The sequence below is a fragment of the Arvicanthis niloticus genome, chromosome 20, assembly GCF_011762505.2.
Source record: "Arvicanthis niloticus isolate mArvNil1 chromosome 20, mArvNil1.pat.X, whole genome shotgun sequence".
Lineage (NCBI taxonomy): Eukaryota > Metazoa > Chordata > Mammalia > Rodentia > Muridae > Arvicanthis > Arvicanthis niloticus.
In genome coordinates this window covers 40,647,357-40,674,479 of record NC_047677.1, presented here as the reverse complement: position 1 = coordinate 40,674,479, position 27,123 = coordinate 40,647,357, and the positions used below count along the sequence as shown (strand labels likewise).

The window sequence follows — 27,123 nt, the reverse complement described above, 5'->3', positions numbered from 1 at the left end:
AAAACTTAAATGCAAAGACAAAATACTGGAAGCTGCAAAGAAGATTTCCACACATGACGGGAACCCTCTGAGGCCGAACTGATTTTTTTTTTTTAAATGGAACTCCTGAAAAGCAGAAAAAAGTAAAATTTTTGTGTTTATAAATGCTAAATCAACCAAGAGCATCATAAATAAAGTTGTTGGGTCTCCAGATTTCTGTGGACTGTTCTTGGGTGAAAGCTCTCCCCCTCCACCCCTGCCTTTCATTCCAGGTGCCCCTGGGTTCTTTGTAACGCTCACTGGTTTTTGTTCTTAGCAGCATCTAAGAAATCACAGTGTGAAGTCTTGCTATTTTGTTTATGGAGATAGGATAGAAGTGGAGTCTCCTACTCTTCTAGACTATTGATCCCACGGTGCCCCAGCCTGCAGGGATTCAATGAGTCCCTAGGGAAGGGGTTGAAAGAATGAAGAGACAAGAAACACAAAGAATGAGAGCAAGTCTGGGGTTCTGATGAAGCTCTGCAACTTTAATTTCAGGGGCAGGTTGTAAAGACACAGCAAAAACGAGAAGTTTAGGCGAGGGTCGTTGCTTAGGGCTATCCCAATATTGAATTCTCCTTGTCTAAGACCATCCCACTGTCATATCCTCATTGCCCAAGACCATCCCACTGTCAGAACCAGCTCCCAGGAAATGCCAGATGTTCTTTGAGTTCCTGGGACCTGATATTTGTGAAGGTCCTTTCTTAAGCTTGTACTGACTAGGCTTTTCAGAACAGCAGGTAATTTATTGGGTTTGGCTCCCGTCATCTCCTCCCTTTTAACAATTTTAAAGGAGCCTGGCAGGCAAATGAGGACATTAAGAAATCTCATTAAGAGATGAGTGGGCATTAACCAGAGGGGGAATATATTGACCTGACTCTCCCAGTATCATTTGAAATGGCATCTTTTTTCGGGAGGAGAGGGTTATTTGTCTCATGGGCCACATAGGATATCAAGGGTCCTAGTTGGCTGCATTGAGACACAAGAAATCAGCACCAACCTCTATGCAATCAGGATTCCTTTTGGGGGGACTCAGAAGTGGACAATTTGGGTCCTCCCCTTGCAGTACCACATCATGCACCCCTTGTAGGTACCCACATTTGTCCTGGTTCACAGGTCAGGGTCTAGCAAGAGAGAGAGTGGGGATGAAAGGGAAGAGACTTGAAGAATGGAGACAAGACAGGGGTTCTGATCAAGTTCCAAGTCTCCTTTATTGAAGGGAAAATCCGGGGTATTTATACTCTTTGCCACGTGCCTTGCAGGCATGGATAACACATGTGCCCTGCAGCTGGGGGCACTAAACAGCAAAACAAGATATGTGAGAAAAACAAGATATATATCAGAGTGCGCTCAGCTGTTGTAGGCTGTTGAAAACAAGTCTCTTGTCAGGGTATATGGCTCAAGATGGCTGCAAAGTGATAGCTGATTTCTGCTGAGTTGGCTCCCAACACACATTGTGTCCATGCCATGCCGAACCAATGTCCACAGGTCTGAGTTCTATGCAGCTCCTAAAAGAGATATGTCATCACAAGGCTCAGCCACGCCTCTATCAGCCAGATCAAGTTTATGATAATGTACTTGTAGAGGTTTAGATGCTGTGGAGTCAATTTGTTGTTTTACAAAGCCAGTGAGTCTGTTAACAGCCCAAGGGCTGAAAGCCAAAAGGAAAAGGGGTCTGACTACAGGGCCCAGAATGAAAGGGAGAAGAATGGTAAGACAAGGAGAGGCAGAAAATCAGTTTCTCTTGTTCTTGATGTTTCTTTTGCCATTCTAATAATCTCTCTCTGATCTTGGCCACACTATCTCCAACTACCCCAGTGTGGTCAGTATAAAAACAGCATTCCTTCTTGAGGGTGGCACAGAGCCCCTCTTGCTGAAGGAAAAGCAGATAAGGAATTTTTCCAGATTAGTGATGCCAATCTCTAGCTGTTCGATGTCTTTGTCAATGGCCCATTGAAGTTCTGACTAATACAAGTCCTGAGGCCAGCATCAGGATCAGAACCTCCAACAGCAAACACCACGGGTAACTCATTTTTATTTGGTAAGGAAAAAGAAGGGAATTCTCAGGGAGATCTCTCTCCCCTGGATCTCAGTTGTTATCCATTTTATCTACAATTGGGTCTGGCTTTGTGGAGGTATCTGTTTGTTTCACTAATCTTTCTGGCAGCCATCTAGCCACGCCTTCTTTGGTGTCAAACAGACATATCAATCCTTGGCCCCATATGAGAACTGGGTCTGGGCCATTTAAAGGTAAGAGGGTCCTTTCACATAACTGTGGCATAATTTTTAATTAGTCTCAGGGTGCCAGAGGCGATCGGCAGCCGATTTGCCATGAACGGCCAGATTTAGAAAATTCAGAACAAAAAAGGCATGATGGAGGAGAATATTTTTAAGAGACCCCTTCTGGGGGTATAACTCACCCCCTTTAGTTTTTAAAAGTCAATTTTTAGAGTTCCTTGCAAAATAGAGCAGAAGCACCAGTAACTGCTCCTCCCACACTCGGAGAGTTATGAAGATATTATTTTAAAGTTCCACAATATCTGCTTCACAATACCTTGTCCTTGAGGATTATAAGAAATCCAGTAATATAGGTAATATTAAATTGTCAACAAAACATCTCAAATGTCTTACTACAATAGCCAGTTCCATTATCTATCTTAATCTGATATGGAATGCCACGCATAGAAATATAATGTAGGCAATAACTAATTACATTTTTAGTTGCTTCTCCTGTTAAAAGCAGTTGCAACTAGACAGCCTGAAAAGGTGTCAAGTCACATGAACATGTTTTAATTTTCTAAAATCAGAAATGAGTAACATCCACTTGCCATTATTGATTAGGTATAAGTCCCCAAGGATTAACACCATTATAAAAAAAATTGAGGATGCAGAGAACAAGTTTTTGCAGTTTGTCTTACACATTCTCTAGAAATACCAAATAATTGTCTCAAGCTATTATTATTTTGATGATGTAAAAAATAAGTTTGTATGACCAATTATTTCTATAAGGCTTATAATCCGCCTGGTAAACAAATCTGATGTGGCATTGTCCTGGGGTCCAGGCAATCCAGTATGAGGTCTTAAATGTCTTATAAAGTTAAGGAAGGAACAGTACATGTCTCTTAAATTAAGCTGTATTTGTAAAATCTGAGAATTACCGATATCTAAAAGAGGAACAATTTCAAGCAATTACAAACCATGAGCTACATACTGGCTATGAGTATACAAGTTGAAAGCTTGATTTTTCACATCTCAAACAGTGTCTACAGCATGTAATTCAATTATTTGTGCTGAAGCAGGGGGACACTTAAGAAAATGAACATGTGATCCAATTATATATACTGTCTTCCCATTAGGTGAGCTGTCTGTAAATATTTTCTGCCTTTGAATATTTTCTGGAACAACAAGCACTCCCCAGAAATTTAAAGCTCATTATATGAGTGTGAAGGCTTGCATTAAATCTCCTTCAGAGAGATCAACTAATAAAATACCATACAATGGATAATATACACTGAAAGATTCAAACTCTTAACTTCTTGTATTAAAGCAACAACAAATTTTGTACATAATGTGAGGCTATTGGTCATTCCTTGAGGCAAAACTTTCTAGTGATATTGCTTCATAGGCTCTGAAAAATTACAAGCAAACTTACTGAATGCAAACCTCCCACCTTCACCAGGATGTGTAGGAATGGTATAAAAACACTCTTCCAAATCTATAATAATTCTATGTGCATTTTATGGAATGACAGCTGCAGTAGGCATGTCAGGCTGTAATACCCCACAAGTTTCATAAATCTTAAGTTTGAACTTAGTTTTTGGATTGATTGACTAACCAATCCCCTGTAGCTGAGTGAGAATATCAGATAAAGGCCAAGTTGAAAGCCAATCTTGTCCTCTCGTACTCTTTGAGCAATTCTTTTATTAGCAGGCACAGCTATGCCATGGAAGGAAACAGGCATAATTTTAATTTCTTCAGCATAGTTATTATCTATAACTCCTGGCCCATGAGCTGTCTGTTGTGAATGTCTTTGGGTCTGAGGCTGACCTCTCCTCTCCAAGGAAGAAGCAAAGCCATAAACTAATTCCAGAAAACACCTTTCTAGGGGTTTGTCAGGGTGACCATGATGAAAGAATTGTCACACAAACTTCTGCTGAGCCCACTCTGAGCTTTGTCTTAAATGTAAATGTTCTTAATCTGGACCTATTTCCTGAGGCCTGGCCCAACGATTGTCCTTTCTGCACTGAGGACAGATTACAGGGGAGTGATTCTGCTGTCTGTCTATGCCTCTATTTTTTGGAAAATTTTTCCTAAAATGACCTATGTCCCCATACTTAGAACATTCCTTATCACCTCAGCACTGTGAAAACATGGCTTGGACTGTAGTTAGCATTCTCATAAGCCAATTGTGTAACAACAACAAAAAAAAACACCTGCCTGAGGGTCTCTAAAAATTCTGCCAGCCCTTTTAGCAACCTATCCTGAAGTGGTTCATCTGGGACTTGTTGGGTCTCAGATAAAACTCCCACTGAGATCTCCTTTTCAATCTTGGCGGTCTAAATTTGCCTCTACCAACTGTATCTAATAAAGCTGTAAAAGTGGCAGCAGGGCTGTACTGTGCTACAGCTGTTTTTAACTCTTTTATTACTCTTGCAATCATCTCCTGTTGTACTAATTATTTTTAAATGGCCACTGGTGAAGCTGACTATCTAAGCTGTGGCAGCTCTGCCTAGCTCAACCACATGGCCAGAGGCCACATGCATGCCACAGCTAGAAACAGCCAGCAGAAATACCAGCCCTGACACCCACAAGACACAAGCATGGGAGATGGCTCTGCCAATCTTCCACACTGTCTCTGCAAGGCTGGGCATTGCCCAGACCATCCCCCCAAACATGCAGGCCAGGTAGAAAACTGAGACTCTAATGCTTAAATATTAATCAAAGGCTTATATATTTGGTAATGATCAAAAACAAGATGCTCTTACAATCAAAGATATAACCCAATACCCAACCTAGATATACCAACTACCTTTGATTGCTACAGAGAAGCAAACATCAGCCTCCATGCCTCCTGTCTTGTTCTCCTCTCTTTCCTAGCTCCACCTCTTCCTTCGCCTCTTCCTCTCTTTACTCTTCCCACCTTAGCTCCTCCTACAATCTCCACCTGCTTTATCCTCTTCTCAACAATATACATGGGTGACTCAAAAATTCTTGAGCTCATGATTGAACTGCCAACTGCAGCCAACAGAACATTGGCAATTTAACTATATTTTTAAGTTTCTTTTTGTAATATTAGATTATAACCATAATTTTGAGAAACAAAACCAATTTTTAACAATGCAAACAATTCATTTTCTCTAGAATCAACACCAAGTGCATTCTTACAAAGTTTGGCTGCCAGTTCTTATATATGAATGTATGCTAGTGCAGCATTTGAGATCTAATTAAAGAGACATTGTTTTAAATCCTCTCCTTTATATATCTGGTTTCTGAATGATTCCAATCCTGAGTTACCAGTTTCAAGCCAACTTTCTGTTACCAAAGTTGGAAATTTTTAATCATACCCAATTACTTATAGACAAATAATCTATAACCAAGACATGCAGAACACATTTATACTTTTAAAACCAGTCAGAAACAAAAATGAAGTGGCTACACATCTTATATATTTTATCCAAACAAAATTTTCTTACTTTTTCCAGCTGGAATTTCAGGAAACATGCACTTTGTTTAACCATTTTTTTAACATGAAACATAGAACAACAATCATTCAAACAATGAAACAAAAACAGACAATTGATATATGTGGAGAGATTGATGCGCCAAGGACAGACAATAGACAAAAAGAGCAGACTAAGGATCTCTCCAAGTAGAAGCCAGAGAAAATGCAGGATGTCTTCTTATTTTTTCCTGCTCCCAGGAGGTCTCTAAAATAGCCTTTTCCTTCTCTTTTGTTAACATGGCCAAAGATCGGACAACTGCTTTAGCCCTTTCTCTCTTTTGTCTTCAAGGTTTAAGTTTTTATCTCCTCATTAGGAGGTATACCATTTTTTCATCGAGAGTCTCCTCTTGGGGAAATATCACCAATGAAATCAAAGAATTTTTTTAAGATCCTTTTTTTAACCCTTAATCCTCATGTCTTGAGGGACTCCTTGAGACCCTTTAAGAGCAAATCATGTTTGCTTAATGCTTGTCCCAACGACTGGGTTGCTGTATCTTACTTTAACCGGATCAATCTCAAAGGCGGGTGACTCTGTGGCGATCACAATGTGGATCTTCTCTCTTTACATGCCTTTACAGTAAAGCATTGATCCTATGCTTGAGTCCAGATGGGAGCAGCATTTGATTGGACCCCAACTCAAAGGCCACATGTCAGGAGCCAACTGCTCCAACCTGCAGGGATTCGAGGGTCATTGCTTAGGGCTATCCCACTATTGAATCATTACTGCCGGGAAGCATGGTAGCAGGCAGTCATATAGAGTTAAGAGCCCAGAGCTAACATCTTACACCCCAAACAGGAAACAATAAAAGCAAACTAGGAATGGTACAAACAATGGTCTTTATGGAAACCCACAAACAACCCAGGCTAGGGCCAAGGTTATTGGTTGTTCTACACAAACTAATGGTAAGAGCCCCTTGCTGACGACAACACCGATACAACTCAATGAACAGAGAAGGTGAGCTGGTAACTAACTAAAACCTTCACTCCCACAAACTAATGTTCATGGTACTGGAAGGAAAAATACCAGAGGAGAAAGGTAAACACCAGCCTAGCTGCAAACCCTTTGCTCTACAGTAGCCACCAGCCTACAAGATCTGCTGGTGCAACAGTGGAACAAAGCTTGTGAAAGTAACCAAGCAAGATCTGATTTAAGGCTGACACCATGAGAAGGAACCTACAGCCAGCAATGGTTGGGTGGCCAAGAACCTAAGACTAGAACATCCAGGGACCTGGGGTAAAACAAAATACTACTATTCTGTTAAAACTAAAATAATGGGGAAAAAAGAAAAAATCTAGCAATTTAAAGACTCCTGGCAACATTCTCCTTTACTCATACATCAGTGTCTCTCATTCCCATCCTCAGAAGCTTCCTCCTGAAGCCAATGGGAATACAGAGATCACAGCCAGACATTATGCAGAGAGTAAGAGACCTTGGAACACTTGACCCTAAATGGGATGTCTCCATTGAACCCTTCCCCTCAGGACCACACCAATTCTATCACTTTGACTTCCTAACTAGATGAGTTTTCAGGATAGTTCAAAGAATTCTAGAAATGAATGTCTCAATGTTCTATTGTCATGATTTCCTAATTATGGCATTTCCATGGAAACTGGCTTGACAGCCTAGAAGGAAGTTACTTGATAATTAGAAGGAAGATGTTGAGGATATATATGTACAACTTTCAAGACAAGAGCACACAGCTTGTACAGCACCAGAAGTGGCTTGAGGAACATGCTGCCCTACTGTGCTGCAATGTGGGTGTGACAACCATGCTTCAATAATAGAGATGTATATATTCTATGTACAAGGCTCATTTATATCTTATATGAAATGTTGAGAATATCCTATAAGAGATATTTCTACTTTAGGGATGAGAAACAGGAGATTTATAGAGGTAAATTAAATAGTAATACAAATCCTGATACTGCTATAAAGCCCATTGGTTTCCACTAAGCATTGCTTTTTTAAATGATTTTTTAATTTAATTTTATTCTATACATATGAGTGTTTTGTCTGCAGGTAAGTATGTGAACAATCTGGGTGCTTTGTGTCCAGGGAGGTCAAAAGATGGTATTAGATTCTTTCAAAACTGGAAATATGCTGGGAACTGAACCCTGGTCCTCTGCATGAACAATATCAAAAGCTTTCCATCTGCTGAGCCATGTCTTCAGCCCTGACCATAGGATTTCTTATTATATATAATATGAAGCCTTGAAAGTGTATTCTCACCCTCCTTAAAGTCACTAGCAGATTGTTGCACTAATATGCTGTGTTTCCCTGGCAGGTCATCGTACAGCTCTGCTTAAGTGGCAAGAACATGTCCCATGTGAAGGCTGCCTGCATCATGTGCGGCTACCTGAAGCTGCTGCCCATGTTCCTCATGGTGATGCCGGGGATGATTAGCCGAATTCTGTACACAGGCAAGCCGTGGATATATGAGTCCTCTTTTCTGTGCTTGATGTCTGTAGTTTTTAAGATAGGAAAAACTTTGATAGGTTAGAAGGAGAAATCGAGGGATGTAGCAGTAATTTTAGCTAGACCAATTTGTGTTCCTGGAGGGTCACGCTCCTGCCCACCTACCAGAGCACTCTGGATTTGCAAATGAAACACACACACACACACACACACACACACACACACACACATATGCACCAGGTAATTTTTGACATGCCCTGACTAGCTCAAAGGCTAGGCACTCCTAAATCTTCCCTGGCTGGCAAATGCTACCCTCTGGTACTCCTGAAACTCCTAAACCTTCCCATGCTACCCTAGGCCTAATAAGAGTAGTGGCCAATGGCCACTTATCTGCATTCTTACATGGTTGCTTGGCTTTCATCCTTGCAGCATTTATGACTCATTCTTCTCCCCTGAGTCATGGTGATCTCCCTCTCTTTCTTTCTCCTAGTTCCTAGCCCACACAAATCTAAAGGTCTATCTGCCCTCCCTTTAGCTGTTAGCTCTTTATTGATTGATTGAAAACCAATTGGGGACAAGGATCTTTAGCATTTGGACAAACAGATTCCCGAATTGGGGGCCTGATTAATTCAAAGCATTGGAACCAATCCCCAACAGAGGGAGGCACTTCTGAGACAAGAGTCTGAAGGAGAACATTCAGCAGATTTGGCACTCTTCTGTATCACTTTTGTACATCCTGTTCCAGTGAGTGGATCTGATGGAAGATAGTCCAGAAGCTCCCTGGGTGTTGAGGTGGAACTGAGCAAGGATGTGATAGCTGACTGTGGTGGTTGGAATACACTTGGCCCAGTGAGTGGCACTATGGGGAGGTGTGGCCTCACTGGAAGAAGTGAGTCACTGTGGGAGTGGGCTTTGAGGCCCTCCTCCTAGCTGAAGTCAAGGCTTCTAACACTTGTTAAAGGATGCTTTCCTCCCCTATAAGGCACATGGAAGAAAGAAGCTTCACCAAAACATCATAAGAACAATCTCCAGAGTTCAAATCACCCTCCACACCAATGAATGCCTTTCATCTTCCTACTAGGATGGCCCATTAAGTACCACTGATAGCATTCCATTGCTTTCCATTCCAAAGTCCCAAAATCTACATTACTCCAACCAAAAGCATGGTCAGGCCTAGCACAGCAATGCCCCAGTCCCTGGTACCAACTTCTGTCTTAGTTAGGGTTTTATTGCTTTGAACAGACACCATGACCAAGGCAACTCTTATAACATTTAACTGGGGCTGGTTTACAGGTTCAGATGTTCAATCCATTATTATTAAGGCAGTTAGTATGGCAGTGTCCTGCCAGACATAGTGCTGGAGAAGGAGATGAGAATTCTACATCTTGTTCCTTCTTGTCTTTCAGGCAGCCAGGAGGGTCACAGAGCCCACCCCCACAGTGACATGCTTCCTCCAACAAGGCCACACCTACTCCAGGAAGGCCACATCCACTCCAGCAAGACCACACACACTCCAGCAGGGCCACACCCACTCCAACAAGGCTGAACCTCCTCATAGTGCCACTCCTAGGCCAAGCATATTCCAACCACCACAGAGACCTCTTGGAGGCACACATGCACATCTTGGTCTCTGAGAGAACTTTGAAACTGAATCAATTGTCAATATTTGGGGAAAATTAATTTCTGAGTCAGATGAGGATAACTACTGCTGATTATTTTTCCTTGAGAAATTACTTTTTCTTGGTTAGGAAAGGTAAGGAGACAAGGCCAATCATTACTAAGGAACAGAAGACACATTTCTAGTGTTAATCCCATCACACAACATTCACTGTGTTTTCCCAACAAGGCATAAGTTTATCAAGTTCAAAGCTCAGCCTCCAATTTCTAGGCAAATATATCTTCTCCCATCTATGACCTTACATCTTCCCTGTGTCACAAGCTTGCAGATTGTACCTAGTCGTGTCCTGACCAATGAACTGTATCTCCCCTTAGATAAGGTGGCCTGCGTTGTGCCTTCCGAGTGTGAGAAACAGTGTGGCACTGCAGCCGGCTGCACCAACTATGCCTACCCCACCATGGTCCTGGAGCTGATGCCTGATGGTGGGTAAACATCCATAGCATGTCTAGAGGGATGCGGGGCCATGGGGGATCCATTGGGGAGGACTCTGGCAATACTTCCATTAATTCAGTCCTACTCATCACATGGTTCTTGAGAGTCAGTCACAGTATAGCAGTCACGTGTTGTCCGGGTCTGGAGATGGCAGACGTGAGCTAATTTCTGTTAGAAGAACACTGCTTAGGGTGAATGCTGTCTTCTGGCACAGTTAACATCAAAATGACTTGTTAGCCAAAGAAGAAGTTGTGATGCTACAAATGCATAAACCCAGAAGACTTGAAGTTAACTGTTACCTTGACTTTACAATATCTCAGTCTGCATGCTTTGTACCTAAGGATACACCATTCCTCCTGTGTTTCTTTGGCTCTTAAGATTTACCTGTAAAGTGACCATGATTGCCCTCCACCTCGAAACTCACTGTAGCTTTACAGTCTAGATAACAAGCTTTACTGTGAAGTCCTGATTATTAGAATCTCAGAAAGTGATCATTGCTGTGGGGACCATACACAGAGCACATACGGAGATGAAAAGTTTAAGTGGTCTGGGGTCTCGGTGCACACTTCTGTGCCATTTTTCCTCCTTGATATACACAAGGTCATTCAAAATTAAGAAACCCACAAACTCAATGTAGAATGCGTGTCGTCTTTATACTCTACTGGGAGGCCTGGAGCCATCACCAACGGGGGTTAGGAGCAGAAGTGTGAAGCTCTCACAATGATTGAAAACTTTCAGCTTTGCCCATGAAGTTTTCTCACCAGTATCGTCTTCCAGGACTCTAGTTCTGCAATTCTCAAAGTGTTCACAAAGCCAAGAGTTTCTTCTCCAAAGAAGGATGGTACCAGGTTCTTCCTTCTCTTACAAAGTTCCCAGAATGTGACCTCTAAGAAATATTTAGCTCTTAAGCTAATACTAAGCTGAACCAGAGGAAGAACCTCAGAAAATGTTTGCATTATAAATCCAGATAGTAACGTTCCTTAAGCTGATTTTAAGCCATAGAAGCTAACCAGCCACGTGATAGCTTTGTATTTTTAAAACTAAACTCCCAGATTAAAAGACAAGTTTTTCACTGCCACATCCTTTACCTTCAAATATGATGAATTTCACGAAACCTTGTTCTATTGTGGATTGATGTATTCACTGACTGAATCTGCAAGAAAAGTTCAGCACTGGCGTACACTGACAGCTGCATTGGGTAATTACTCTGTAATAGACAGTTTTATCCTCCATTGGCTCTTTGATGTAGCAAATCACTCATAAGCCACGACATCCACTCTGACCACAGCTTGCTCCCTCTGACCGCAGGACTTCGAGGCCTGATGCTGTCGGTCATGGTGGCTTCTCTCATGAGCTCCCTGACTTCCATCTTCAACAGTGCCAGCACCCTCTTCACCATGGACCTGTACACCAAGATAAGGAAGAAGGCGTCAGAGAGAGAGCTCATGATAGCTGGACGGTGAGGGAGCCTGGTGTCTGCCTAGAACCTCTCTGAGGAGGGGGCTAGAGACAGGAACTACAAAGCCATGCTTTTAGATTAGATTTTAGATTTAGATTAGATTCAGAGAAACTAAAAATGTTCTTCTACAATGGGGAAGAGTCATTAAGAGATATTCAACTCAACCTTTCTCTTCACAGACCCAAAAATTATAGCCATAGTTTTAAACAAAGTAGTTTAGTTTTTCAGACTCCCACTGTCTGATGGTTATTCATTTCTTCCCCTTATGATTATGCCTGCACCACTGCTTCACAAAACTCAGTCCATGTTTAACGGGATATACCTCACACTGTAAGTCTTATAGCTGAATGTCTTTCCTTTAACAGTTTCTGTACGTACCATACGGAAACAGTCAGTTACCTCACCCATGTTACACAGAGAAGTTTAACAACTGCATTCTCTAAAGGATGAACCATGCTAGACAGAGACAGAGCCTCAAGAGGAGACAAAATCCAAGAGACATCTTGGAGAGTTAGGAGATTCTGGGCAGACTCTGGGCCTTGAAGATGGTGAGATGGAAGGAAACAAGAGATAGCAGCCAATATGGTGTCCTCTTCTTCACTTAATTTTCAGGCAAAATCTATCTGCCATTTTGTACATTGCTTTAAAAATGAAAGTGTAGAACTTAGAGGGAGAACATGAAACATAAATAAATGGATAAGTTCTGTTTTAAAAAACTGAACGCTCAGGGCAAGAGAGATGGCTCAGCAGTTAAGAACACTGGCTGCTCTTCCAGAGGCCCAGAATTTCCTGAGGCTCAGGATGGAATAGTTCCAGTAAAAACTCATGTTGGAGAACCCCGCTATTAAGATTGAAGTCTCCCATGACCTGATAGCTCTCTGAGCTTGGTGCAGAATGAAGGACCCTTCTTTCTCAGCAGGGCTTCCCTCTCTCTGTCTGACTTTCTTTGGAGAGCATCCCTGAACACAGACAGGTGCCTGGTTTTATCTGAAGAATGACCTTGTGCTTTGCTGCATAATTTGGCACATAAATCCTTCTCTGTCTTCCCATCACATGGTAATTGGGAGCTGTATTATGACCAATTACCTCTTTCCACCTGTACCCCTAGAAGCCACTATGTACCCTACTCCTGGAAGAGTAGGTTTATCTCACTGCAGCAGTCTCTGTTTCCATCTGGTCCACCCTATGCTCCACCTCTGTTCCCTTTGTCCTCACTGGCCAGCCAGTGGCCAATGACCCCTGGGGAGAAGGGAGACCCCACAAACTCATAGGCATAAATGCTGTTAACATTTCAGCCATTATGTTAATAAGTTTTCCACCTATGCTGCCTAAAGCTTACAATTTATCATAACTAAGATATGAAAAAACCAACCATTGATTTTTTAAATTTATTAATGAGATTTATGAGTTTGTGCAGGAAATAAATAATTAACAACTACATTCTGTATCCTACAGCCATAAGTTCTAAGAATAAACTCAGAACAGGATAAAAAGATGTATCGAAGTATACAGTTACCTAAAGTGGTTTGAAATGGGTGTAGTGTGGGGTCCCTCAGCTTTCTAGGGAAGAACAATAATGAATCTATTCTTCTGGTAGGATCAGCGTTCATGAATCTGTTTTTACTTAATATTCAAATCATTTTCCTATCTCGCTACTTGTTATTTTCCTGTTTGCAGTGAGCTTCAAGTGACCCACTAGTACGATGATCCCATACTAGTGGGTCACATTTTTCCATTACCCAGGATCAGTTTCCAGATACTTTCAGGCCCCTGTGTGCATCTGTCTTCTGCTGGGCATCTGCTTGTACAGAGTGTATGAATGGGATGCAGTACTTTGGTCAACAAGACAGTCATATTAGGGCAGAGGAGTGTGTAAGAGACAACAGCTTAGGAGGATAGCCAGGAGGAGTGAAGCAGGCTCAGTTACCTACAACAGGAATTTTGATTGGGTTGGACTTGTGACAGAAGACACTGAGGCAGAGAGAGAGGCAGAGGGTGTAATTTATTTTTCAATGATAACAGTGTGCAGTGGGGATGGGTGGTCAAATTTTTAGTCCTTGAGGCATCACACTGAGACTGTTTGGTTTTCCCAATACTTGTGAGATCAGAGCAGCTTATAAAGCTAAAACGCTTGTCCTTTGACAGACTCTCAGTGACATGTCCAAAGCTCCCACCCACCACATTTTCTCAGGAAATCACAACGATTAGTAAACTTATTTACAATCATTTAAGATACTGGGTGTCGAATTGCAACTCATCTCCCATGGACCACAGATACCTCTGAAACCTTTTTACCTCCTAACAGTATTTTAACAAATTCATTTTAGCTGGTGAAATACTCGAGTTAAGAAATGTACATTACTGTTTCTTACCATGCCACACAACATCTGAGGTGTTTGATATTTTCATTCCAATCTCTGTAAACTGACTCAGTTTCCCTCAACTTGGAAAAAAGGAAAAGGAAATATCTGGCTTATTTATCATATAAATTATTAGGAATGGAGAGAAGAAGTTTAAGGTTTGTTTCTAATTTATCCATACCTTTAAAAGTACTCATCAATAGCCACAATTTGAGTTGATTTCGTGAATACATAGTTAATCTCATGAATTAAAAAAAATTACTGCTAATTTGGAAAATTTTATTCATTGACTTTTCTACTACCTGATATTCTACAGGCACCACATGGGTTCATACAAGGTCAACCAGCTTGCCTTTCTGGAAATCCAAGGGAAGAGCAGAAGATTCATGTCAGGAATGGTGGAGCTGGGCATACTGCTTTTGTTTAACCTTTAAATCACAGTGTTTTCCTGACAGGATATTTGGCATCATCCTAATTGTCATCAGCATCCTGTGGGTCCCACTGGTCCAGTCGTCACAGAATGGACAGCTCTTCCACTATATTTCCTCATTTGCTAGCTACATTGGGCCTCCTCTTAGCGCTGTCTTCACTCTTGCCATCTTCTTCAAAAGGGTCAATGAGCAGGTAAAAGTAACTTAAGGAATACATTTGCAAGAATGAAGTGAAATTTAGAAATTCCTCTGGAATAGAAAAGGACATTCTTTTACTTAAGCACAGTTGGCTAGAATATTATTCAAGGATATTATTCAGGAGCTTGTCTCAGGAAGACATCTTAAATCTAGACATTCAAGACCAACCAGGGCAACACAATGACAGCCCATCTCAAAAGTAATGCATTCTGTCCAATCTATGTCTGTCACTTAAGGCCTATTTCAACTTCACTTGTGGTAAGCTACAGTTTACAATCCTAACAAAAGTATGTGACCATGAATGGAACACACAATCATATTAACTTCCTAACATTTTTAACAAAGTATGTACATTTATTGCAGAGTACTTAAAAAAACACTAATTTTCAAAACAGGACTTCAACATCCAGTCGTAGTTCTACCATATAATAATATTGACATCAAGTAAATCAAACAACTCTGTCATATAGAAACAACTGTGTACCTACCTTATTTGAGTGCCAAGAGGTTGGAAATAGAAGACATGTAAAATGTTTACAAGAAAAAAGTCTACCACAGTAGTACTACCTGAAATACATTAAATCCTATTATTCTATAGGTGATTGATTCTTGTAGACCATTATTTTAATCCACCAACTCTATAATTATTCTATTGATATAGTCTCTGGTTAGGAACAGGTATGAAGAAGCTGATGTCCTGATGTCTGTTCAGTCTGCCATGTCATAGTAAGCAGGGCATTGAAATTCAGATGTAGTTTCCCACAGTCTAAAGCTCCTGTTTCTGGTCCCCTTGCCATGCCAGTTCCAGAAAGGAGAACTGAGAGCATGTGTTTCCAACACCATAGATCTCTAGAAAAAGAAAAGCATTGATTTGTCAAGCATACCTCTTATCAACCCTGAAAATTGTGAAAGTCATAGATCTACCTATTGGGCAAAATAAATAGTGAGTGTTTAAATCTATAGACAGGAAAACATAAACGAAAAAGAAAAAAACTTAGCTTTAGTCAGAGTGGACCACAGAGCTCTGGGATTCAAAAAAAAAAAAAATCACCATGTGATATCTAAGATGTGGAAATTAAGTAATTGCAATCATTCTGTAATGTGTACATCATAATATAAGCTAGTTGTACCCATAAGTGTATACAAACAGCATCGGTCAATAATGAATAGAATAAAATAGAAAGAAATGCACCGGTCAATAATGAATAGAATAAAATAGAAAGAAATGCACCATGTATACCTGGAGAGATGGCTCAGAAATTACGGGCACTTACTGCCTCTGTAGAGAACCCAGGTTGATTTCCAGCACCCACACCTGCTCTCAACCACCTGTAACTAGGTTCTGGGGCTCTAGCTCCCTCTTCAGGCCTCTGCATGTACTTCATACATGTGGTGCACATACAAATAAGCAAGCACATACACATAGACATAAATCAAAATAAATAGGTTTTAAAGGGCTCAGGTGTCTGAGAAACAAAGACAGCAATAGCTTACTAATAAAGACATATTTTCAACTTTCCTTACTCTGAAAACATGTGTTCTTGACTGTCCCTTATTGGAGCCAGCAAGCAGGGTGGTAACCTTTTTTTTTTCTTTTTTTTCTTGTTTGTTTTTTCTTGCAGGGAGCATTCTGGGGGCTAATGTTTGGACTTGTAGTAGGCCTGATCCGTATGATCACTGAGTTTGTATACGGAACAGGAAGCTGCTTGGCTCCCAGTAACTGCCCCAAGATTATCTGTGGAGTTCATTATATGTACTTTGCCATCATTCTCTTCTTTGTGTCCATAATAGTAACCCTGGGAGTCTCCTTCCTAACAGAGCCGATTCCTGATGTTCATGTGAGTAATGGTAGCTGCTATCCAGGCTTAGGCAATGGAAACATTGTAACTTACACTAGAGCTAGGATCCACTAAACGACTGCTTTGTGCCCAGCTTATACCAAGTGGCAGAGAATGAAGATGTGTGAGATTAGGAAATGAACTGGGAATTCACAGTTTTCCTAATACAAATGGGGGATAACTCCAGGCCATCCCACTGTTCCAAGATACCAGAATGACAGCACCTGGTGTTGCCTAAGAGACCAGGAAACATCAGAGAGCAGAAGAGGCACCTGGGATTAGCCAGGTTAGGAGCAAATCAAATATCATCCACAGTATGAAAGAGATGAGAACATGGAACATATGATGTTCATTTTGTCATATGGTATTTAAATTGACCAAAAGAGTATTAAATACTGTTCAGTGTTGGTAAGAAAGTGGGAAAATTCCTACATTCCACAATTGTTGGTGAATATGTGAATCTCATGATTTCTAAGAGGCCAAATTGTAGTTGCCAATTTATTAATTCTTAAATCTATGAGTAAAAAAAATATACTTTTAGTAGCTTATTTAAATATATGCAAATTAGGAAAATATTAATTTTTTCTTATCACAACAAGAACAATGCAGATTTTTTATCACTAAAAGAATAAGTATAATGGGGAAGCACTAGTATATATTTAAATGTCGATAACATGGTTGAATCAGGAAAAAGACCTGCAGAATCTAATAATATGCTATACTATCATTTTGGGACATATAAAACCAGGGAGACAAATACATTTGTGTAAGCATAGAAAAAAATTTTAAAACATGGGTCTGAGCTGTGCATGGTGGCACTCAGGAGATAGAGGTAGTTTGATCTCTAAGAATTCAAAGCCAGACTGCTCTATGTTCCAGAATAGTCAGGGCTAAATAGAGAAACACTGTCTAAACCAATAAATAAATAAATAAATAAATAAATAAATAAATAAATAAATGGACATGTAATTTTTGACAAAATTACCTGTAGAAGAAGACATAGTGTGGGAGATCAGAAAATGCTACTCTTTTTTTTTAAAAAAATATGCATACTAATCATTTAGTAACATTGTTTCAATTTATTGATAGCATGTAATAATACTTCTATGTATTTTGTGTTTATCATTCACATTCTTTAATGTTGTTCCAATTTGCATGGATATATATATGAAGTAGCTAGTACAGGATGTCTACCTTGAGAAATTGAAACATAGGGCAACTGAGAAAAATTAAAAACTTTATTAATGACACCTACCATAACTCATTACTAAATACTTACATTTGGTAGCAGAAATGAACAAAAGAACACAAGAAAGCACATATCAACAAAGGAAAATGTAATATAAAATTATGTGACTACAAGAATAATTATAGCTTACTACTAATTCTTAAGGAACTAACTTCCTCAAGGATCAATGAGATCATCATTGTGTTTCAATAAATTAACTGGGAGTCTTTAACTTCTGAAGTAGACCTATTAGCATTGATTAGCATTAAGAGCTATTTTAAAGATATTCTTGAAACCTGTTGTGAACTCATGTAGCAAAGCAGCACTGAAACAGGCCAGGTAAAAGTTTGGGGAATGAACACGAAGAAAGCTAATGCAAGTTAGGGTCAGAATTCAAGGACTCTGAAGAAAGAATTGTTAACAACAGTGCAAGGGAGAATTCTGGAATATTAAAAATTCAGGCACATTCTAAGAATGTGTTTTCCTTTGAAATCTAGGTATGGGATATGAGGCTGCTTCAGATCATCCACAGCAGCTGACTGTGATTTGTTTTGTGCTCTAGCAGGGGTGGGATTTTGCCAGCTGCAGAGAGTTTCTGCAATTGTGTGACATTTGGAATTCTAGGGACACTTCAGAGGGTATATATATAAATGCTAAGGCACTAAGAGTCTGTTGAGGGTTGGTGTTTGGTTGGAATTTGTTAAATAGACATACACAAAGAAGAAACAAGAACTCCATGTCCATAATCAGCGGATGTAGTCTAACTATAATGTCATCCTCTTTCCCCTCCACCCTTTTTTTCTCTCCTGCTTAGTGTTAGGGCGTTGAAAGGGTGGGATAAATGGGAAAAGAAAAAAGAATCCATGAAGTAGTTAAAAGTCTGGCTACAGACAACAAACAGACTCATTATGAGACATGCTGTTTTAATAGTATGTTATAACATAGCACATACAGTTTTTATGTCAATAGAAACAAAGAAAGATAAATCTTCACCAACTGATGGAAGACAGCCATGGATATGATTTGCATGGCTGAAAATACTATAATTATAAGTTGTTTTTTTTTTCCCACAAGACGCGGGAGCGGGAGGACAGGATTCGAACGCACGCACCAAGAGACTTGCGCCCTCTGCAGGCGGGTGCCTTAAGGGCCAAGCCACCGGCAGTTTAATTATAAGTTTTAAACCCATGGATACTCGACTCAGTGTCCTTAGAATGGCCCAAGACTAGTATTTATGGGAGTTAAATCTGTGGCAAAAAAAATTTAAAATAATGTTTTTGCTATTTACTTTCAATTTTTTAAATCATTTTTGAGGTGGGGTTCTTGCTACACAGTCCTAGTAGTCTGAACTTTGTTATTCAGAACGGGCTGGTTTTTCAGCTTCACGGATCTCTGCCTACCTCTGCCTCCCAAGTGCTGGGATTAATCAACAAGCACGAAGATATAAATTATATCACATATAACAATCAAAATGATATCCAACAGTTATAATATCAGTTTTTGCAGGTGAGGTTGGAAAGGTGTAAATCAAGAACAGCTCACAGATAACTGTCTAAGGATGATGCATCCTGAAAGACAAATTAATACAAACGTTTTAAAGAATAAAAGTAACTATTAGACTGAATAAAGTAATCACAATGTATTGCTCACACAAGGAGTAAGATAGCAAGTGTAGCCAAGGTTCTCTGTAGGACAGCTGAATCTATGCCCTTCCTGACATTGCAAACCCAGAAGTAGAAGTCTCAAAATACCACTTGGAGTTGTGGGCAAATACCAGAGTTAAAAACAGAAATAATTCAAAATGATTGATATGTTTTGGTGAGATCTTTCCTTTTAACCTATACCGCCCTGGCACAGTTATATTTTTAAAACCATACATTAACCAAGGTATTGTTGAGTCATTGTAAATATCTCCCCATCACCAGTGAACTTGTGCATTGTCTCTGGTTAGCTATACCGCCTGTGCTGGAGTCTTTGGAACAACACAGAGGAACGGATTGACTTAGATGCGGAAGAGGAAACTCAAGAAGAAGTTGATGGTGCTCTTGAAGGAGGTAATATCTGCCTTACATTTGCTTTAATGTAAAACACTGTGTGTGTTTGGCTTTGATGGCTTATGTTTGTTTTTAATCCCAGTAAATTCAGCTCCTGAGATTTACATGTATGTGTACAAAACTAAAAAATTTGAGGCATGTCCTCAACATCCTGATCATTTAATATGAGATCCACTTACTTATTCATCTCTAGTCCATCTGCTCATCCATCCATCCATCATCTACCCATGAAACTGAGTGCCAGCTGCCAAAATAACAATTACAGATTGACCCATCTCTACAGACTGTGCTCAACAGATCAGTCTTGATTGGTCATGTCTGAGTGTCTGACACAATCTCCTCTCCACTCTTATTCCCCACTATTCTCCCTAATATCTCTTCTCCTCCAGACTAAGCTAGTTGATTTGTTATCAGTGAACTAACTTTCAGGTTTGTTTCTCTTCTTTTTTGTCCTTCTTTGGTGATCTTTTCCCCTTAGTATACCCTTCCATTTACAGTATTTGAGGTTACTCTATTAAATATGATGTCTACATTAGGTTAGATGATACTTGGGTATTTCATTAATTTTCAGCTTCTTTTAGACACAAAGGTCATATACTTTCTACCACCACCGAAATACTTTTGTTATGTTTCACAGTTTTCTGCTTTATCTTCAATTATTTTTCATAGACTACTGTTTAGAAACATGTCTTAAATTTTCCAATGCCACCATGAAGAGCTTTGCACCAAATTCCTTGGTATGCGATCTACTGTACCATTGGGACGTATTTTTAAAAGTCTGACCAAAGGCCATGAGCATTCTCCATGGTCCCCTACTTGGGAATTAAATGCCCTTGCAACAACATTTAGCAGTTCTGTTTGCATGCCAACTTCCTAACACGAGTATTAAAAGGTTTTCAGTATTTACAAATGATGGATGCAAACTACTATTTCAAAGTAACTTAGTGCAAATCTTTCTTTTCTGAGTATTTTAATAAAGCACCTGTTACTGCTGTTTGAACTATTTCCTTCTTGCATGTTTACGTGAGGAGGCTGATGGTCTTTTCTTCTAATTATAAAATCTTATTGTGATATGTCAGTGTCCGCAACCCCAGTCTTTGATTCTTTTTATTTTGTTTATTGAATTCTTAACATGCAGAATTTTTGTTTCAGATAATCAAATGTAAGCATTTTCCCGTGGATTACCCTGACACTTGCAAGTGGTGGTGACATTGCTCACAGACATTTATACTGCACCAACAGTGATTTCTATTTCCTGTCTTTGGTGATAATTTATTGATGCCTTTTCTTGTTTCAGATGATTCTGAGCAATCTGGTGGATGTCTTAGGAGGGCATGCAGCTTATTCTGTGGTCTGCAGAATACAGGGCCCAAGCTGACCAAAGAAGAGGAGGCAGCTCTGAGGCAAAAATTCTCAGACGCATCTGAGAAGCCTTTGTGGAGAAGTGTTGTGAACATCAATGCAATCATCCTCCTGGCTGTCGCTGTCTTCGTTCATGCCTATTTTGCCTGAACCCTGAATGAGGCAAAGATTATTTGTATTGAGTTGGTTTTTATATATAAATTTGACTGTGTGACAAAGGTAAATGACCAGTTGGAAATGTTTTATTGTAGCCGCCTGTGGCCATGGACCAACTGGGTTCTCCTTAAAAGGGGGCTGGGAATAAAGAAAGGGACAGAGGGCAAGGGTAAGATGAAGCCAAGACAACGTTCTCTGATCAAGGCTCAAAGACTAATATTCAGTTCTTCAATTTAAAGGGAAAGCCCCACTAACCCACTTCTTGTTTCAGCTGTAGATGGGTGGGAGAACCCATCCTTAGTCACTGTTGGAGATGGGGGGGGGGGACCAATCCTTAGTCACAGCTGAAGATGTCTCAAGGCAAGCTCAGTGGGCAGTCTATTCTTCTAAGTTCCTATAGCATGTTGTACATGCAGCCAAGGTGGGTAACTCCACCTAGGTCCTATTATTTGGTCTGTTGTAAACAAGGTCTTTCAAGCCTGCTCAAGGCTGGGGGAGGGTAAAAGTCCTCCTTTTTAGTTTTTTAAGATGAGCAGTGCCAGCAGCTAAACAGGACACAAGATTTCATTCTATCTAGGGTAAAGAGTGGCTGGGCGACCGTGCCTTCCTTAGGTTGGCATCTATATTGCTCCTTATTACCTGTCATGAAGAACATACACAGCATTATTGATGTATGCCTCTGTCTTAGGTCTACAGGAGCTCAAGAACACTCTTACCTGTCTTTGACTACTGACCATCTTTGATGCACTCTTTCCCATACAGACCAAAACCACATATATACCAAAGGACTTGTGAATATGCACTCACTGCATTTCTTCATATTGATAGATAACTGCCATGATGAATAGCTGAGCTTGCTAAGAGTGATCCTGTGTAAAGGCAACCAATCTTTTTGAGATACAAGGTTCAAAGGTTAAAAGCAACAAGATTATCCAAGCAGTGTAGAAAACAAAGTTATAAGTGGGAATGTTCCAGGTATCTAATCCAGCTGCTAATTGGCAGGAATCAGACACAAAGTCTGGCCACCAGGTATATAGTGGGTGGCTTTAAGTATTGATAAAAAAAATACTTACTCTGCAGCAAGAGTGGAGACTATATGCCAAGTTAAATCAGTTGTCTGATAAGGATTTTGAGTCATCTTCATCATTAGAATCATAATCATTAAACTCAAGATCTGTGTCCACTTGACAGACCAATCTTTTAGGCAGCTATCAGGCTCCATTTATTTTGTGATAAAACACACAGAAAAATGGCCCCAAATTAAAACAGGGTTGGGACCATCCCATGTATTAGTTAGAAGTGTCTCTACATTTGACCCTGGCAAATGAGCTGGAAGGGACTGGATGCCAGTGGCTATCTGCTGTAGACTGACCTTTAGCATCAGCTTGCAAAAAATTTAAAACAAATAAGACAAAAGCAAAGTGTGCTATTGATGACCTTGGAGGTATAATTCCCCCTTTTATTAGTTATTAAATGCAAATTTTTCAGAGTTCCTTGCAGAACCAGGGCAGAAGCACCAGGAGCTTCTTCTCCAACACTCAAAGAGTTATGAAGATATTATTTTAAAGTTCCACAATATCTTGTCCTTGGGGATTATAAGGAATCCTGGTAATATGGGTAATATTAAATTGTCAACAAAACATTTCAAATGTTTGACTGCAATAGCCAGTTCTATTGTCTATAATCTGATATGGAACACCAAGCATAGAAAAATAATGTAGGCAATAACTAATTACATTTTTAGTTGCTTCTCCTGTTAAAGCAGTTGCAACTAGAAAGCCTGAAAGGTGTCAAGTCACATGCACATATTTTAATTTTCCAAAATCAAAAATGAGTAACATCCATTTGCCAAAATTGATTACGTATAAGTCCTCAAGGCTTAACACCTTTATGAAAAAATTGAGGTTACTGAGAAAAAGTTTAAGCAATTTGACTTGCACACTTTCTAGAAATACCAAATTATTGTCTCAAGCTATTACTATTTTGATGGTGTAAAGAATAAGATAGTATGGCCAATTGTTTCTGTAAGGCTTATAATCTGCTTGTATACAAATCTGATGTAGTGTTTGCCTGTGTCCAGGCAATCCAATATGAGCTTTTAAATGTCTTATAAAGTTAAGGAACAGTACATATTCCTTAAATTAAGTTGTATTTGTAAAATTTGAAAATTAGCAATATATAAAATGGAACAATTTTAAGCAATTATAAACCCTGAGCTATATACTGGCTATGAGTATACAAGTTGAAAGCTTGATTTTTCAGCATTTCAAACAGTGTCTATAGCACGTAATTCAGTAATTTGTGCTGAAGCAGGGGGAAACTCAAGAAAATGAACATGTGATCTAATTACATATACTGCCTTCTCAATAGATAAGCTGCCTGTAAATACAGTAAACACCTTTTCTATGTACTGCATGCATAGATTTACAGGAAATATAAAAGCATGCATAGAAGAAAACTGTAACAGCTTGTCTTTTTGATAATGATTATCAAATTAGCCTAAAAAGTTTACCATGTAATAGGCCAAATATCAGTATTTTTCAATAACCAATTTAATTGCTATTTGGAATAAGGAATAAACATATCATCCAAAATACTTTCAGGATTCTATCTTACAATTCTGTATTAACACAGCAACATTTTCATAATAGGATATCCAAACTTTACTTACAGATGAAGAAAGATGAATCCACATTAATGGTTTCTTTTGCCAAAGGACTGCTGTGAGCCCATGAGTAGGAATAACGCAAACAGCCAACAATTGAACATAGTTTATATAATGTATCTGTTGATAACTAACAACTTACTCAATTTTCTGCAAAGATATTCCTCCTTCATCAGTTAATTGTTGAGGAGAATTAGGACGTGCATTCCCCTTGAGAATATCAAACAAAAGCTTAAGACCTCTTGTGGTGGGTTTATTAATATCTCCTAACAACTTTTGAAAATCATTAAAAGTAAACCAATTTTTTTTGCATGTGCACCTGCAATCTAGAAGAGGGCATTAGATCCCAATACAGATGGTTGTGAGCCACCATGTGGTTGCTGGGAATTGAACTCTTATATTTTTAGTTGTGAGCCTAGCCTTTAATGGCTGAGCCATCTCTCCAGCCCCAATTGTCTATTCTTATTGGAATTTTCTATGCCAGAATCTGCTTAGGATATAACTGAGGCCCCGAGTATTGAAAAGATATTCCCTTGAATCTTTTTTGGAGCAACAAGCACTCCCCAAAACTTTAAAAGCTCATTGTATGAGAGCAAAGGCTTGCAGAAAAAAACTCCTTCAGGGAGATCAGCTAATAAAATATCATACAATGAATAATATACACTGAAAGATGCAAACTCTTCAGTTCTTGAATTAAAGCAACAACAATTTTTTTATATAAGGTAAGGCTATTAACCATTCCTTGAGGCAAACCTTTCTAATGATATCACTTCATGGGCTCTCAAAAATTACAAGCAAATTCACTGAATGCACTGAACCTCTCGCCTTCACCAGGATGTATAAAATGGTAAAAAAAAAAAAAAAAAAAAAAAAAAAAAAAAAAAAAAAAAAAAAAAAAAAAATTTATAGATCTATAATAATTTTATATGCATTTCTTGGAATGGCAGGTGGAGTAGGCAAGTCAGGCTGTGATGCCCCATAAGTTTCATAAATCTTAAGTTTGAACTTAGTTTTGGATTAATGGAATAACCAATCCCTTGTAACTGAGTGAGAGTATTAGATAAAGGCCAAGCTGAAGGCCAATCTTGTCCTCTCCTACTCTTTGAGAAATTCTTTTATTAGCAGGCACACCTATAATGCCATGGAGGTAAGCAGGCATAATTTAAATTTCCAGCATAATCATTGTCTATACTGCCTGGGCCATAAGCTTTCTGTTGTGAATGTCTTTAGGTCTGAGGCTGATGGCTCCCCCAAAAGAAACAAGCAAGGCAATAAACAAATTCTGAAAAACACCTTTTTAAGGGTTGGTCAGGATGACCATAACAAGCTTCTGCTGAGCCCACTCTGTGCATTGTCTTAATTCAAATGTAAACATTCTTAATCTGGGCCTTGTTGTGGCCCAAGCTGCCCCACGCTTGGGGGCCAGAAATGTTGAGAACTGCACTACCCCACGTTTGGGGGCCAAAATGTCTCGGACCATTCTGTCAGTGTTTGAACCCGCACTGCCAAAAGCCTTGGGGGCTAAGTTGTTGGCCCCCACTGCCCCAAGCAGCTCCAGTCTGTGGATTGGGGTTCAGCAAGAGAGAGAGTGAGGACGGACTCGAAGAATGGAGACCAGACAGAGTGTGATTCAATCCCGTTTATTATTTAGTCTCTCTTCCTAGTCCAAGTCCCAAGTCTTGAGTTCCTAGTCCCTAGTTCCTAGTCCCTAGTACCTCCAAGTTCCAAGCTTCTTTCCAAGTGCTAAGTGCCTAATGTCTAATAACTAACTCCAAGTTGTACTCTCTAACCTAATTCCTAGTTCCAAGTTGTACTCTCTAACCTAATTCCTAGTTCCAAGTTGTACTCTCTAACCTAATTCCTAGTTCCAAGTTGTACTCTCTAACCTAATTCCTAGTTCCAAGTTGTACTCCAAGTTGTACTCCAAGTTGTACTCTTCTGTCTGCCTCTTGCCTTTTATATGTCTCACTTCTAAGCCATGCCTCTAAGTCACATCTTTAAGTCATGCCCTTAGGCCTTATTTCTAAATCTGATCTCTAAGTCATGCCCTTAAGTCTCAGCTCTAAATCACAACTTTAAGTCTCACATACCCAAGGGAAGATCCTGAGTATCTAAAGCAAGATGTTATCAGAGTGTGCTCAGCTGTTGTAGGCTGATGTAATCAAGTCTCTCATCAGGGTACATGGCTCAAGATGGCTGCAAGGATGATAGCCACTTTCTGTCGGCTCCCCACAAGGCCTATTTCCTGAGGCCTGGCCCAAAGATTATTCCTGCAGGCCTGTACTGTGCCACAGCTGTTTTTAACACTTTTATTTAACTCTACCTGCTCTATCCTCTTCTCTATAAACATGGGTGACTCAAAAAATCCCAAGTTCATGATTGAACTGCCAACTGCAACCAATGGAATACTGGCAGTTTAACTATATTTTTAAGTTTCTTCTGAAATATTAGAGTATAAACATAATTTTGGGAAACAGAACCAATTTTTAACAGTGTAAATAATCCATTTTTTCTAAAATCAACACCAAGTACCTTACTTTTATGTTACAAAGTTTGGCTGCCAGTTTTTATATATGAATGCATGATAGTGCAGCTTTTAATATATCACTAAAGAGATATTGTTTTTAAATCTTTTATACATCTGATTTCTGAATGACTCCAACCCTGAGTTACCAGTTTTAAGCCAACTTTCTGTTACCAAAGTTGCAAATTTTTAATCATACCCAATAACTTATAGGCCAATAATCTATAACCAAGACATGCAGAACATATTTATACTTTTAAAGCCAGTCAGAAACAAAAATGAAGTGGCTACGCATCTTATTTAGACTAAAAAAAAATTTCTTGATTTTTCTAGCTGTACTTTCAAGAGAAAAGCATCTTGTCACAGAAATTTTTCAAGGAAAAACAACTCTCAGCTTCCTTATCATAGAAGCCAAAAAGCTGCTGGTCCCTTTAAAAGCAGCTTATGCAGCCAATCAGTTCCTGGAAAGGCTTCTCCAGCTGAGGTTGAACCCTGGATACAGTGCAGGGTAACTTATCAGCTTCTGCTGTGCACATTAAGACTGCCTTTAAAACAAAGTTAAACTAAACCAAGGGGTAGACT

The 27,123-nt window shown here is 39.5% G+C and overlaps 1 protein-coding gene across 2 annotated transcripts in view; it reads left to right on the top strand.

Moving 5' to 3' along the window:
- The window catches only part of LOC117724597 (solute carrier family 5 member 4B-like), a 50,078-nt gene extending 25,225 nt beyond the window's left edge, over nucleotides 1–24,853 (top strand). Inside the window, exons 9-15 of one of the 2 annotated variants that reach the window (XM_034524497.2) lie at nucleotides 8,026–8,161; nucleotides 10,149–10,256; nucleotides 11,575–11,725; nucleotides 14,541–14,709; nucleotides 16,337–16,552; nucleotides 19,732–19,834; nucleotides 21,132–24,853. In XM_034524497.2, coding sequence (XP_034380388.1) covers nucleotides 8,026–8,161; nucleotides 10,149–10,256; nucleotides 11,575–11,725; nucleotides 14,541–14,709; nucleotides 16,337–16,552; nucleotides 19,732–19,834; nucleotides 21,132–21,346 — 1,098 coding nt within the window. In that variant the 3' untranslated portion in view covers nucleotides 21,347–24,853. Of the gene's footprint in view, nucleotides 1–8,025; nucleotides 8,162–10,148; nucleotides 10,257–11,574; nucleotides 11,726–14,540; nucleotides 14,710–16,336; nucleotides 16,553–19,731; nucleotides 19,835–21,129 lie in introns of both variants that reach the window. The other variant, XM_034524496.2, reaches the window with a different exon arrangement.
- Nucleotides 24,854–27,123: the final 2,270 nt, after the last annotated feature.